Below are 15,062 nucleotides of genomic sequence, written 5' to 3'. Positions count from 1 at the left end.
GTATTCCGTGAGATCTAACCTTGCTAACCAGTCTCCCATGGGGAACCTTGTCGAAAGCCTTACTGAAGTCCATATAGATCACATCTATGGCTCTGCCCTCATCAATCCTCTTTGTTACTTCTTCAAAAAACTCAATCAAGTTTGTGAGACATGATTTCCCATGCACAAAGCCATGTTGACTATCCCTAATCAGTCCATGCCTTTCCAAATACATGTACATCCTGTCCCTCAGGATTCTCTCCAACAACTTGCCCACCACCGACATCAGGCTCACTGGTCTATAGTTCCCTGGTTTGTCCTCACCACCTTTCTTAAATAGTGGCAACATGTTAGCCAACCTCCAATCTTCCGGCACCTCACCTGTGACTATCGATGATACAAATATCTCAGTAAGAGGCCCAGCAATCACTTCTCTAGCTTCCCATAGAGCTCTAGAATACACCTGATTAAGTCCTGGGGATTTATCCACTTTTATGCGCTTCAGGACATCCAGCACTTCCTCCTCTGTAATATGGACATTTTTCAAGATGTCACCATCTATTTCCCTACATTCTGTATCTTCCATGTCCTTTTCCACAGTAAATACTGATGCAAAATACTCATTTAGTATTTCCCTCATTTTCTGCAGTCCCACACAAAGGCCGCCTTGCTGATCTTTGAGGGGCTCTGTTCTCTCCCTAGTTACCCTTTTGTCCTTAATGTATTTGTAAAGACTCTTTAGATTCCCCTTAATTCTATTTGACAAAGCTATCTAATGTCCCCTTTTTGCCCTCCTGATTTCTCTCTTAAGTATATTCCCACTGCCTTTATATTCTAAGGATTCATTTGATCTATCCTGTCTGTACCTGACATGTGCTTCCTTCTTTTTCTTAACCATACCCTCAATTTCTTTAATCATCCAGCATTCCCTATACCTACCAGCCTTTCCTTTCACCCTGACAGGAATATACTTTCTCTGTTCTCTCGTTATCTCATTTCTGAAGGCTTCCCATTTTCCAGCCGTCCCTTTACCTGCGAACATCTGCCCTCAATCAGCTTTTGAAAACTCTTGCCTAATACCGTCAAAATTGGCCTTTCTCCAATTTAGAACTTCAACTTTTTGATCTGGTCTGTCCTCTTCCATCACTATTTTAAATCTAATGGAATTATGGTCTCTGGCCCCAAAGTGCTCCCCCACTGACACCTCAGTCACCTGCCCTGCCTTATTTCCCAAGAGTAGGTAAGGTTTTGCACTTTCTCTAATAGGTACATCCACATACTGAATCAGACAATTTTCTTGTACACACTTAACAAATACCTCTCCATTTAAACTCTTAACACTATGGCAGTTGACCAGATATCCTAACTTAATCTAGTCCCATTTGCAAGCATTTGGCCCATGTTACTCTAATTCCTTCCTATTCATATACCTATCCAGATACTTTTAAGTGTTGTAATTGCACCAGTCTCCACCACTTCCTCTGGCAGCTCATTACATACACGCACCATCCTCTATGTGAAAAAATTGCCCTTTAGGTCCCTTTTAAATCTTTCCCCTCTCACCCTAAACCTATGCCCTCTAGTTTTGGACTTCCTCACCCAGGGAAAAGACCTTCGATGTTCACCCTACCAATGCCCCTCATGATTCTATAGACCTCTAAGGTGATCCCTTAGCCTCCGATGTTCCAGGGAAAACAGCCCTAGCCTATTCACTCTCTCGCTATAGCTCAACCTCTCAAACCCTAGCAACGCCATTGTAAATCTTTTCTGAACCCTTTCAAGTTTCACAACATTCTTCCTATAATAGGGAAACCAGGATTGCACGCAGTGTTCCAAAAGGGGCATTATATATGTCCTGTACCGCTACAACATGACTTCCCAACTCCTATATTCAATGCACTGACCAATAAAGGCAAGCATTCCAAATACCTTCTTCATTATCCTGTCTACCTGGGTCACCATTTTCAAGGAACTATGAAACTGCACTCCAAGGTCTCTTTGTTCAGTAGCTCTCCCCCAGACCTTACAATTAAGTGTATAAGTCCTGCCGATTTGCTTTCCATAATGCTGCTCATCACATTTGTCCAAATTAAACTCCATCTTTCATTCCTCAGCCCATTGGCCCATCTGATCAAGGTTCCATTGTACTCTGAGGTAACCTTCTCCACTGACCTCCAGTTTTGGTGTCACCTGCACACCTACTAACCATACCTCTTAGGATCACATCCAATCATTTATATAAATGATGAAAAGCAGTCGACCCAGCACCAATCCTTCTGGCACACCACTGGTCACAGGTCTCCAGTCTGAAAAGCACTGCCACCTCCCTCTACATTCTACTTGTCTTTTACATTTGAGCCAGTTCTGTGTCCATACAAGAAGTCATGGTCATGTGGTGGCAGCTGGTAGCTGTCTTGTGGCGTTTGCTTTACTTGCCCCGGACATGTAGGCCAGAGGATAATTAGCGCTCACTTTGCCAATGGTATCCCAAAGGTCCTGCTGGATGACAGCTACATGCAATCACTGTATCACATGTCCTGTGATGTTAGTGAATGTATGGAAATCTGGAGGAGCAACCAGTGAGATGAAACTACCAGAAATTCACCATGCCTCCTTAAACAGCACCTTTCACATTCACAATCACGTCCATCTCAAAGGAAAAGGACGGCAGGTGGGTAGGACAACCCAACAAACCAGTTATCATACTGACCTGGAAATATTTTGCCATTCCTTCCCTGTCACTGCATCAAAATTCTGGATTTCCTTCCCTTACAACGTGGAATACAGAAAAATGAGGCAAGAGCACATGATAAGGCAGATGCAAATAGACATCTTGCTACTCACTAGCCAGAATCTTGACTCACCATTCAACACTTGTTTGCAAAATTGGACATTTTTGCTCTTAATAGTGGAAACTCCTCACTGCCAAGCTCATACAATTCTCCCAAACATCTTGCCAATACACACAGAAGATTCCATTCCTCTCTTGCAAAAGAAATCTCCACCAATTTCCAGATATTAGGAATTTGGTCAATAAATCTTAAGATTGCAGTACAATTTCAATATTTATCCTTTAAAAAATGATTATGCTATTTTTCTTCAGAGTTCAGACTAAACCATCTATTGATTCTTTATTAGATTCAGTTAAAATATTTTGATTTGATTTTCAGAGGTTTTAAACATTAAATATCTAACTCCTCTTCGCATTTTATTAGGTTAGATTACAGTGTGGAAACAGGTCCTTCGGCCCAACAAGTCCACACCGACCCGCCGAAGCGAAACCCACCCATTTACCCCTTACCTAACACTACGGGCAATTTAGCATGACCAATTCACCTGACCCTGCACATCTTTGGATGTGGGAGGAAACCGGAGCACCCGGAGAAAACCCACGCAGACACGGGGAGAACGTGCAAACTCCACACACTTAGTCGCCTGAGGCGGGAGTTGAACCCGGGTCTCTGGCGCTGTGAGGCAACAGTGCTAACCACTGTGCCACCGTGCCGCACACTGCTCAATCGCTAGAATTTCTAGCGATTGAGCAGTGATCAAAATGGATTATAACCAGTCAACTCACAAAATGTTGTTTTTCATTTTGCCTGCACTTTGTGCTTTTGAAAATAGGGGTTGCATTTTATTTAAATATAGAAGAAAGCAAAATTATCATTTGCACACCAGAGCATGTTATCTCTGAAAATCTACTGTTCCCCACCTGGTATTTTTCCTAACAGTGTAGGTTATGTAGAGAAGGCAAATACAGAATTTATTACCTATATAATTAAAATTGTTCAGGCCACATGTTTTTTGAGAAAATGTTTGACGTGTATTTTTATGAGAGTTATGCACGTTGATTTTCCAAATATCATACAAATCATATTCAGTAAGTTTCACACTGTCTAAAACTGATGAATTCTTGAGTAATATTTCATTATCTCTTGAAAGACACAAATCACAATTCAATAAAATAAATTTTCAAAATCTTTGTACAGTTAGGTTGATTTTCACCCCACCTCACTATATTTGCCTAAAATTTAAATATTTATAATCATGACCCATGTTTGGGACTGATGGTGAGGGAAGAAACGTGCTCTGCTTATCTCATGCCAATTAACACAACTTGTGTAGTAACCCCAAGATTACCACTTGAATTATCTTGTTTTTTATTTAGTTCTTAATTTCTGGTTTTCCATGCATAGCCTTTCTCAATTTAAATAATGTTCAGCTCCTCTAATATTCCTGCAAAAAGCATATAAACTTGCATTTTGTCACATTATATTCCATCTGCCAAATGTTTGCTCATTCAGTTTCGTTTTCTCTGTTCCTCCGCAGACTCTTTGTGTCGTCCTCACCACTTGCCTTCTCTCTATTTTTGTGTCATCTGCAAACTTGGTGATAGTACATACACTTTCCTCGTCCAATGGTAAACAAGTTTGGCCTCAGCACTTATCCCTGTGGCATTCCACTTATTACAGGTGGCCATCCTGAAAATGACACCTTATCCCAACTGTCTGTCTTCTATTAATGGTCAGTCTCTATCCATGCTTTAATATGCAACACCAACATTGGCTGTTAACTTATAAGGTAGCCTAATGTGTGGTAGCTTGTTATATGCCTTTTGAAAATCCAAATACATTTAGTCTCCTACTTCTCTTTTAGCTATTATGCTGGTTATCTCCTCAAAAATTCTAATAAAGCTGTCACATGATTTCCCCTTCATAAAACCATGCTGAAACTGCTTGACTATATAATGTATTTCTAAATACTTGACCATTACATCATTTATAATAGACTAACATTTTCTCAAGAGCAGATGTGAAGTTACTGGCCTTTAGTTCCCTTCAGTTCTCTTTGTCTCCTTCCCTTTTGAATAAGAATTACATTGGTAGTTTTCCGATCCTTTGAGACTTTTCCAGAATCTTAGGATTCTTGGAAGATTACTGCTAATGCATCCACTATCTCTGTATCTACTTTCTTTCATATTCTAAGATGTATCACATAAGGTTTCTCTTGGTCTTTAACTCCATTAATCTCCCTAGTATTTTTCCTCTAGGTGATAGATATAGTATTTGTTTTCCTCTTGTCTTTTCCCCCTTGATTATTTAACATTTGTGGGATGCTGTTAGTATCTTCATTTGATGCAAAGTAATTCTTCAATTCACCTGCCATTCACTGGTTCACCATTGTTATTTCCCTAGCCTCATTCTCCAAGAGGCATTTGTTCACTTTGCCCTTTCTCTTCCTTTTTTGAAATTTCAAGTAGCTCTTACTGTCTGTTTTGATATTATTTGCTCCTTTACTCTCAAAGTTTATTTTATCTCTATTATTTTGGTAATCTTTTGCTAGTCTTTAAAACTTTCCCAAATCCTATCCTTCACCACTAACATGGCCATATTGTATGTATTTTTTTTCAATTTGCTACTCAACTTCTTTGGTTAGTCATTGTTGGTTTATGCCCTTTTCTTTGAAATCCTTCTTCCTTACTTGGATTTATCTTTGTTGTGAATCTCGAACTATTTTCTTAAATGTTTGCTATTATTCGTTTCCTGTTGAATTCCTTTTAATCCTAGAATCCCTACAGGGTGAAAGCAGGTTATTTGGCCCATCGAGTCCACACCGACCATCCAAAGAGCATCCCCATCCCTGTAACCCTGCATTTCCTGTGGCTAATTCATCTAGCCTGCACATCCCTGGACATTATGTGCAATTTAGCAGTCCAATACACCTAATCTGCACACCTTTGGACTGTGGGAGGAAACTAGAGCACTCTCCAAAGAAACTAGAGGAAACCCATGCAAGACACACAAAAAATTGCCCTAGGAATTGAACCCAGGTCCCTGGCGCTGTGAGGTAGCAGTGCTAACCACTGAGCAACCATGCTGCCCCAAGCTATTCTGGCCAATTCTGCCCTCATTTCTTCTTAATTACTCTTGCCGAGCACAGTTGTTTCTGAGCCAAGTTTTTTCAATTTCAACTTGAATACTAAATTCTAATAGATTGTGGCACTATTTCTTTAAGAAATCTTTGACTCTGAAATCATTTAATAAGCTTGTCTGAATAAACTACCCAATCCAAAGTAGTCTCATCCTATTTGGATCTACCAGATAAAAATATAACATATTTGAAGGAAACTATCCCCAATACGCTACAAATTATTCCAGGTTTCTACCTCTCCCAATTTCACTTTTCCAGTTTATGTGAAGATTAAAGTCACCCATAATTAATGTACTGCATTTTTTACATCCCCTTATTATCTCCCAATTATTACTGTTCTTTAGTATTGCTACAATTTGGAGACCTATTGACTACTCCCACCAGTCTGTGCCATCTTTTGATATTTCTTATCTCCAGCCTTATGGATTCCACATCTTATTTAAGATCATCTCTTGCTATCATGCCTATTCAAAATTTGAACTCACAAAGCTAACCCACTACCCTTTCCTTCCTGCCTGTCCTTTTGAAAAGTCACATACCCTTGAATATTTAGTTTCCAGCTTTCATCTCATGTATCCATGTCAACATTGTGGGCGGCACGGTGGCACAGTGGTTAGCACTGCTGCCTCACAGCGCCAGAGACCCGGGTTCAATTCCCGCTTCAGGCGACTCTCTGTGTGGAGTTTGCACATCCTCCCTGTGTCTGCGTGGGTTTCCTCCGGGTGCTCCGGTTCCCTCCCACAATCCAAAAATGTGCAGATTAGGTGAATTGGCCATGCTAAATTGCCCGTAGTGTTAGGAGAAGGGGTAAATGTAGGGGAATGGGTCTGTGGTACGTTTCGGCGAGTCGGTGTGGACTTGTTGGGCCGAAGGGCCTGTTTCCACACTGTAAGTAATCTAATCTAATCATAACGGCTATTAGATCATATCCATCACTTTGTGTCATTAATTCATTTATTTTGTTCTGAATACTCTGTACTACATTCTTATGAGTAAAGAACCTGTGTTTTACTATGCTTTCCCCCTTTGAGCCTATTTGTTGCTGTTTTTCTATATTTGTATGCTGTCTTTTCCTATCCCAGGCTGGCTATTATTACTTAAATAGCTGCCCAGCAATACAACCATATCCTTTTGTTTTGTAAGCCTTCATGACTACTCTCCCAAATCCCCAACCCATTTATTTTAAAGTCATCTTTACAGCCCCTGTTATTCACTTTCCCAGGTTCCAATGAAGCCGGTCTCACCAAAACACCTCCCTGCTACCTCAGTACTGATGCCAGTGTCCTGTGAATTGAAACCCATTTCATCCATACTAAATTTGGAGTTATGCATTGAACTCCTTGATTCTATTTACAATATGCCAGTTTGCACGTGGCATGAGTAGTAATCTCGAGATTATTAGTTTGAGTTTCTGCTTTTTAATTGAACTTCTATCCATTTAAATTCTTTCAGCAGAACCTCCTTTCTGGTCCTGTCAATGTCATTGGTACCAATATGGTTGATGACAGTGAATCCCTCCCCTCCCACTAAGTTCTTCTCCAGCCCTGAGGAGTTGCCCATAATGCTGGCAATAAGCATGCAACACAGTCTTTGGGACTCATTCATATAGCTGCAGAGAACAGTGCTTATTCCCCTATCTAATTATACTGTTCCTAATAACTACTAGATTCCTATTTCATTACCCTAGTTGAATGGCTTTCTGCATCACAGTGGCATAGTCAGTTCGGTCATTTTCCCTAGCGCCCCCATTCTCATTCACACAGTTTGCAAGAACTTTGTTACTGTTGGACAATTGTAGGGGCTGAAACACATTCTTTGAACACAAAGCTTTGAGCTGTGCATTGAACTCCTGAATTCAAACACTACCTCTGGTCCCCAGACCTGCCTCACTTGCATTCATACCATCCTGTCCCTGATCATATCACAAATTTGAATGACCTAAACTGAGGGGTGTGAACACTTCCTTACTGCAGATATATTCGCTAGTTTCCACATGCTCCAATAGCACATTACCCACCATGCCATCACTATCATATTTTCCTGCTCATTACATTTCATTGTAATTAGTTTTTTTTACACAATTGTCAATGCTATTTTTAAGAAAAGAGAGAGAATAAAAAGCTAGAAAACTGAACACAACCTAAGACTAGAATTACTCACCAATAAAAATGCTTTCCCTGCACTTACACCATGTTGTGGTTTGGGATGTCACTCCACTGCTACTCTCAGTGAAGGTCGGCCTCCTGGTCTGCACCTTTTATCCTCTCTCTCTCCTCTTCTGGAAACTTAATACACCTGTTTCCCCCTTATAAATTGAATTCTCACTTTGATCCAATGTTTCAAATATACTCACTTGGCCTTTATCTCACAAACTGTGTTCCTTACTGACTATACAATTGTAAAATTCCTTATTTATATGGGGCTGCAATTTTTAGCTACAAGAATCAACACCTCATTTAAATAAGGATTTTAAAAGTTGATAGATAACTGGCAGTATCAGGCAGCTGTCCTTTTTAATTACACTACTTTAACATGCTTAAAGGTTATTACTTCTAGATCTGAATCTGGTTTGAACTCTAAACTTAAACTCAGAAAAGTTGAGTTCCCACTTTGAGGCTAGTATTTACTGAAATTATTTTGTTCATTGTTAGTATAGGAAGTTTCAATGCAGTATTTGATAGTATTACATTGTAATTCCAGTGCAGTTATTTTCACAATGGTGGTATGCGATTTAATTTGAATTTCATTTCAGATATTTTTCAAAAGGTAGCAGCTGTTGTAGAACAAAGAGAATGGATAATTGGATGTGGAGCCCACAAGGTATGAGATCTCCATGGTATCTGAAAACTTACTCAGGAGCTCATTGGCCTCAGCAACATTTATGATAGTTTGTAATGATATGTTATTCAAAATTGTAATTTCTCATAATATGTCTATTCTATTATCATTTGTGAAATGCAAACAATGGATTTTCTTTAAAAAATTCCACTTGCTAATTAAATTGTTTCATTTGAATTATTGCATTGTTTCAGACCTTTCAGGTTTAATTTTTAAAGAAATAAGCTGCATAGTTGCATTAAACAGTGTACATGCAGACATTTGATTTCCCCTCCCCCCCCAACCTCATTTATAGCAAGACATGCAGTGGAAATAATTTATGCAAACATTTTATTAACCAGCATAAAAACCATGCATAATTTAAACTCTTGAGACCCTTGAATCTTTTCTCCTCCTATAGTGAAAGCAAATGATTCTTTAGCATGAATGTTGTGATTGGCAAAGCCCACGTTTTGTGTTTAAAATTCAGTGGCAAATTTGTTGGAACCCTTTCCATTTTGCATTCTTTGATTAGACTTGATACAGGAAGCAGTAATCAGTTTGTACCAGATGCATTCAAATATGTGTATTTTTACATAATTATGCTACTAATAGAATTTGTCATTATTTCTCCTTACTTCACATATCTGATTTACCTGTCTGAAGCTGAAAGTTCAGCTGTGCAGTGTACGGCATGTGAAAACCAATTTATTGAGAACAATTGGGTGACAACTGTCTCAATTTTTGCTACTGAGCATTATCTTTGCTTTTTGGCAAAAGAAGTGAATAAACCAATAGAGAAATGCAAGCCATAGTTGAGACATTCAATATCCACTCATCACTATTCCCACAATATAATATTCAGGCAGAGATATGCAGAGATACATCTGAAGGCCAGTACCTACAAAGCTTTGACTCATTAATTGTGGGGTTATGTTACATGGTGTAAGCAAACTTGTGATTAATTCTGTCACGTGCAAGGCCTGCCATAGGAACATCAGAAATAGGAGCAGAAGAATACAATCCCTTGGGCCTATTCTGTCATTCAGTAACATCAACTCCACTTACCTTGCTTCTCCTCATATTCCTTGATTCCTTTTGTGTTCAAGAAAACTAATAATCTCAGTATTGAATGTAATTATCAACCGAGAATGCACAGCAATCTGGGACTAAGAATTCTAAATGTGTAGAAACCTCTGAGTGAATATATTTCTATTCTGAGGCTATGCCATTGAATTTTATGCCCAAAAAGTGGGCATTGCCAATCAAAAAAAATCAGGCTAAAGAATAATTAGTTTTCATAAGACCATAAGACATAGGAGCAGAAATTAGGCCATTCAGCCCATCGAGTCTGCTCCGCCATTCAATCATGGCTGATAGGTTTCTCAACCCCATTGTCCTGTTTTCTCCCCGTAACCCTTAATCCCTTTGATACTCAAGAACCTATCTATCTCAGTCATAAATATACACAGTGACCTGGCCTCCACAGCCTTCTGTGGCAATGAATTCCATAGATTCACCACTCTCTGGCTGAAGAAGTTTCTCCTTATCCCCGTTCTAAAAGATCTTCCCTCTACTCTAAAGCTATGCACTTGGGTCCTAGTCTCTCCTACCAATGGAAAAATCCTCCCAAAATCTACTCTGTCCAGGCCATTCAGTATTCTTATGTTTCAATTGGATACCCCATCATCATTCTAAGCTTCATCAAATATAATCCCAGAGTCCTCAAATGTTCCTCATATTTTAAGATTTTCATTCCTGGGAACGTTCTCATGAACCTCCTCTGAACACAGTACATACTTCCTGAAGTATGTGGCCCAAAACTGTGCACAATACACCAAATGTGGTCTGACCAGAGCCTTAGAACCTCAGAAGTACATTCCTGCTTTTATATTCAAGTATCTCAAAATAAATGCCATCACTGCATTTGCCGTCCTAACTCCTGACTCAACCTGCATGTTTACCTTGAGAGGATCCTGGACTAAAACTCCCAAGTGTCTTTGCACTTCAGACTTCTGATTTTTCTCCCCATTTAAAAAATAGTCTATTCTCCCTACCAAAGTGCATGACCTCACACTTTCCCACGCTGTACTCCATCTGTCACTTCTTTTCTCACTTTCCTAACCTTCTTCTTTTCTCACTTTCCAAATTCTTCTGAAGCCTACCCACCTCCTCAGTACCACCTGTCCCTCTACCTATCTTTGTGTTTTCTGCAAACTTAGCCAAAATGCCATCCATTCTTTCATCTAGATTGTTAATGTATAAAGTGAAACGTTGTCCCAAAACTGAGCCTTGAGGAACACCCCTTGTCACCGGCTGCCATCCTGAGAAGGACCTTTTTATTCCTACTCTCTGCTTTCTGCCAGACTTCCAAGCTTATATCCATGCTACCATCTTGCCTCTGATACTATGGGTCCTTATCTTACTCAGTAGCCTCCTGTGCGGCACTTTGTCAAAGGTATTTTTGAAGTCCAGGTAGATAACATCCATTGGCAGTTCTTGGTCTAATCTGCTCATTACTTCCTCAAAGAATTCTAGCAGAATTGTCAAGCATGGCCTCCCCTTGATGAAACCATGCTGACTTTCCCCTATTTTATCATATGCTTCAAAAAGTATTCAGAAATTTCATCCTTCACCATGGATTCCAGGATCTTACCCACAACTGAGTTTAGGCTAATCAGTCTGTTATTATCCATCTTTTGCCTTACTCCATTTTCAAACAGGGATGACACTTTATCAATTTTCCAGTCCTCTGGGACCCTCCCTGATTCTAGCAATTCCTGAAAGATCACCACTGCAGCCTCCACTATTTCTTCAGCTATCTCCTTTAGAACTCTGGGGTGTGGTCCATCTGGTCTGGGTGGTTTATCCATCTTCAGACCATTTGGTGTTTCTAGCACACTTTCCTTGTTGATGGCCACCATATTCAGCTCTTTCCCCTCACAGTCTTGAATTTTTGGGATATTACTCGTGTCTTCCACCATGAAGACTGATGCAAAATAATTATTCAGTTCCCTTAGCCATTTCCTTGTTCCCCACTACTATCTCTCCAATGTCATTTTCCAATGGCCCAATGTCCACTTTTTGGATTAGTGGTGCTGGAAGAGCACAGCAGTTCAGGCAGCATCCAAGGAGATTTCGAAGCTCCTTGGATGCTGCCTGAACTGCTGTGCTCTTCCAGCACCACTAATCCAGAATCTGGTTTCCAGCATCTGCAGTCATTGTTTTTACCAATGTCCACTTTTGCCTTTCTTTTACCCTTTATATATGTAAAGAAATTCTTACAGTTTTCTTTTATATTACCGGCTAGCTTATCCTCATATTTAATCTTCTCCCTTCTTATTTCTTTCTTTGTTGCCCTCTGTTGGTCTTTGTAAGCTTCCCAATCCTTTGGTTTCCCACTGCCCTTCGTAAAAGCAATCTCTTTTGTTTTTATGCTATCCCTTACTTCCCAAGTCAATTATCCTCCCTGTACTATGCTTATTTTTTCTGGGGATGAATCTCTCCTGTAATTGCCTTTATTCAGCTGTAATACCATTACCTCTGATTCTATGTTCTCCCTCTCAAATTGCAGAGTAAATTCAATCATATGGTCACTGCCTCCTAAGGGTTCCTTCACCTTAAGCTCCTTTTCATTTTAGTATAAGAAAATGATTCAAGGACCTCATTTAAGTTGGGTTTATACTGGGTTTATATGTTGATCATTAAAATGTTTGCATAAATTATTTCTATGGCAAGTCTTGCTTTAAATGAGTTTGCGGGGCACATGCCTGCATGTACACAGTTTACTGAATCTATGCAGTTTATTTAATTAAACATTTAAGCCTGAAACTTCTGAAACAATTCTCGACTCTACCTGCAAGGGAAATAGCCTCTCAGCATTTACCCCTTTAACGCAGAAGTAAAACAGTAAATCTAAAATAGAAGCAGAAAATGGTGGAAACGTCATGCATGACTTGAATCATCGATGGAGAGCAAAAGACAGTTTCAGGTCTGTGACCTTACATTAGAACTGGGGAAAGATAGAATTGTCAACCAGGATTTTACAGGCTTGCTTTGAGTCTCAATATCAAGATAGAATGTGAGTACTGAGCCCACAAAGACAAGTGTGAGAGCCAGTCATGCTATTACTAGTGTTAGCTAGTTAACAGATTGCCACTATGACCACTATCCAGTTCATTAAAGCAAAGTATGTCTTGGAGCTACTTGCACAATGGAGGGTTAGCAACTTTGTCAGTGCTGCTGAGGTTGTGAAGGATAAAAGGGAGTGTCCATGTTGAGATGCCCCGAGAGGGTTTGTAATACATTTGGAGATGTGCCAGATATTAATTCTTGAAAAAGGAAGTGAATGTACTGCAGCCAATTTGCAGAGGACACAGAAATAGGTGGAAAGGCGGGTTGTGAGTTGGAAAGAAATAGTTTATGGAGAGATATTGATAGGTTAAAAAAGTGGGCAACATGTTGGCAAATGGAGTATAATATGGGAAAATGCAAAGTTGTTCATTTTGGAAAGGAGAACAAAAGAACAGAATATTATTTACATGGAGAGAAAAACTGCACACCAGAACTGCAAAAAGAGGAAGAAGAACACCTCTACAATGTATTCGCCAAAAACGGATACCCCCACAATTTCATCAACAGATGCCTAAGGGAAAGACAACGGAATGAGAACATGTCAGAACCCAAAGGACTAGCCACACTATCATACATCAAGAACATCTCTGAACTGACAGCCAGACTACTACAACCACTAGGACTCCGAACAGCACACAAACCAACAGCCACTCTCAGACAACAACTCACCAGGACAAAGGACCTGATACCGAGCATGAGCAAAACCAATGTAATGTACAAAATCCCATGCAAGGACTGCACAAAACACTACATAGGACAAACAGGAAGATAGCTAATGATTCGTATCCATGAACACCAACTAGCCACGAAACGACACAACCAGCTATCCTTAGTAGCTACACACGTGAATGACAAGCAACATGAGTTCGACTGGGACAACACTACTATTATAGGACAAGCCAAACAGAGAACAGCCAGGGGATTCCTAGAGGCATGGCACTTATCCACAGATTCTATCAACAAACACATCGACCTGGACCCAATATACCGCCACTGCAGCGGACAGCTGGAACTGACAACCGGAAGCGGCAGAGACAAACCACTATAAATACCAGAGGAAACATCACAGAAGTGCTTCACAGGAGGCTCCCAAGCACTGAGGGTGTCACACAACACCAGGTTATAGTCCAACAGGTTTAATTGGAAGCACTAGCTTTCACAGTGCTGCTCCCTCACCAGGTTCACAACCACCTGATGAATGAGCAGCGCTCTGAAAGCTAGTGCTTCCAATTAAACCTGATGGACTACTCAGCAACGGACTCACCTTCATCCCCCTCCGCCCAAGCATCAATGAATTTAATACACGCCATGACGTCGAACACTTCTGCCGCCTCCACCTCCGAGCTTACTTTCACAATCAGGACTCTGCCCACCTTCCAAGGACCCCTTCGCCCGCTCCAACACACTGCATCCATCTGGACACCCTGTGTTGGCCTTTTACCCGTCCTCGACCTCTTAATTTCTAACTGCCGCCAGGACATTAACCGCCTCAACTTGTCTACCCCCCTCCCCCACTCCAACCTCTCACCCTCACAGCGCGCTGCCCTCCACTCCCTCTGCTCCAATCCTGACCTCACCATCAAGCCAGCAGATAATGGGGATGCAGTGGTAGTCTGGTGCACTGACCTCTACACCACTGAAGCCAGACACCTCCTCCTACCACCTCCTCGACCATGACCCCACCCCCCCATCACCAAACCATCATCTCCCAGACTATACAGAACCTCATCACCTCAGGAGAAATCTCACCCACAGCTTCCAACCTCATAGTCCGGGAACCCCGCACTAACTGGTTCTACCTCCTTCCCAAGATCCACAAGTCTGACCACCCTGGCCGACCCATTGTCTCAGCATGCTCCTGCCCCATTGAACTCATCTATACCTACCACGACATTGTCCTATTCCCCCCTAGTCCACGAACTCCCCTCATACGTTCGAGAAACCACCCACACCCTCCACCTCCTCCAAGATTTCCATTTCCCCGGCCCCCAACGTCTCATCTTCACCATGGATATCCAATCCCTCTATACCTCCATCCGCCATGACCAGGGCCTCCAAGCCCTCCGTTTCTTCCTCTCCCGATGTCCCCAACAGGACCCTTCCGCAGACACACTCATTCGTTTGGCCGAACTGGTCCTCACCCTTAATTTCTCCTTTGAATCCTCCCACTTCCTCCAGACCAAAGGGGTAGCCATGGGCAC

At 41.0% G+C, this 15,062-nt stretch overlaps 1 protein-coding gene across 1 annotated transcript in view; it reads left to right on the top strand.

Moving 5' to 3' along the window:
• The window catches only part of nek10 (NIMA-related kinase 10), a 196,602-nt gene that overhangs the window by 22,184 nt on the left and 159,356 nt on the right, over positions 1-15,062 (top strand). The window contains exon 5 of the mRNA XM_043689493.1: positions 8,663-8,730. Coding sequence (XP_043545428.1) covers positions 8,663-8,730 — 68 coding nt within the window. The remainder of the gene's footprint in view (positions 1-8,662; positions 8,731-15,062) is intronic.

The sequence above is a fragment of the Chiloscyllium plagiosum genome, chromosome 5 (genome assembly GCF_004010195.1).
Source record: "Chiloscyllium plagiosum isolate BGI_BamShark_2017 chromosome 5, ASM401019v2, whole genome shotgun sequence".
NCBI lineage: Eukaryota > Metazoa > Chordata > Chondrichthyes > Orectolobiformes > Hemiscylliidae > Chiloscyllium > Chiloscyllium plagiosum.
The sequence above is the reverse complement of the archived record's forward strand: the minus strand, read 5'-3'. Positions and strand labels throughout refer to the sequence as shown.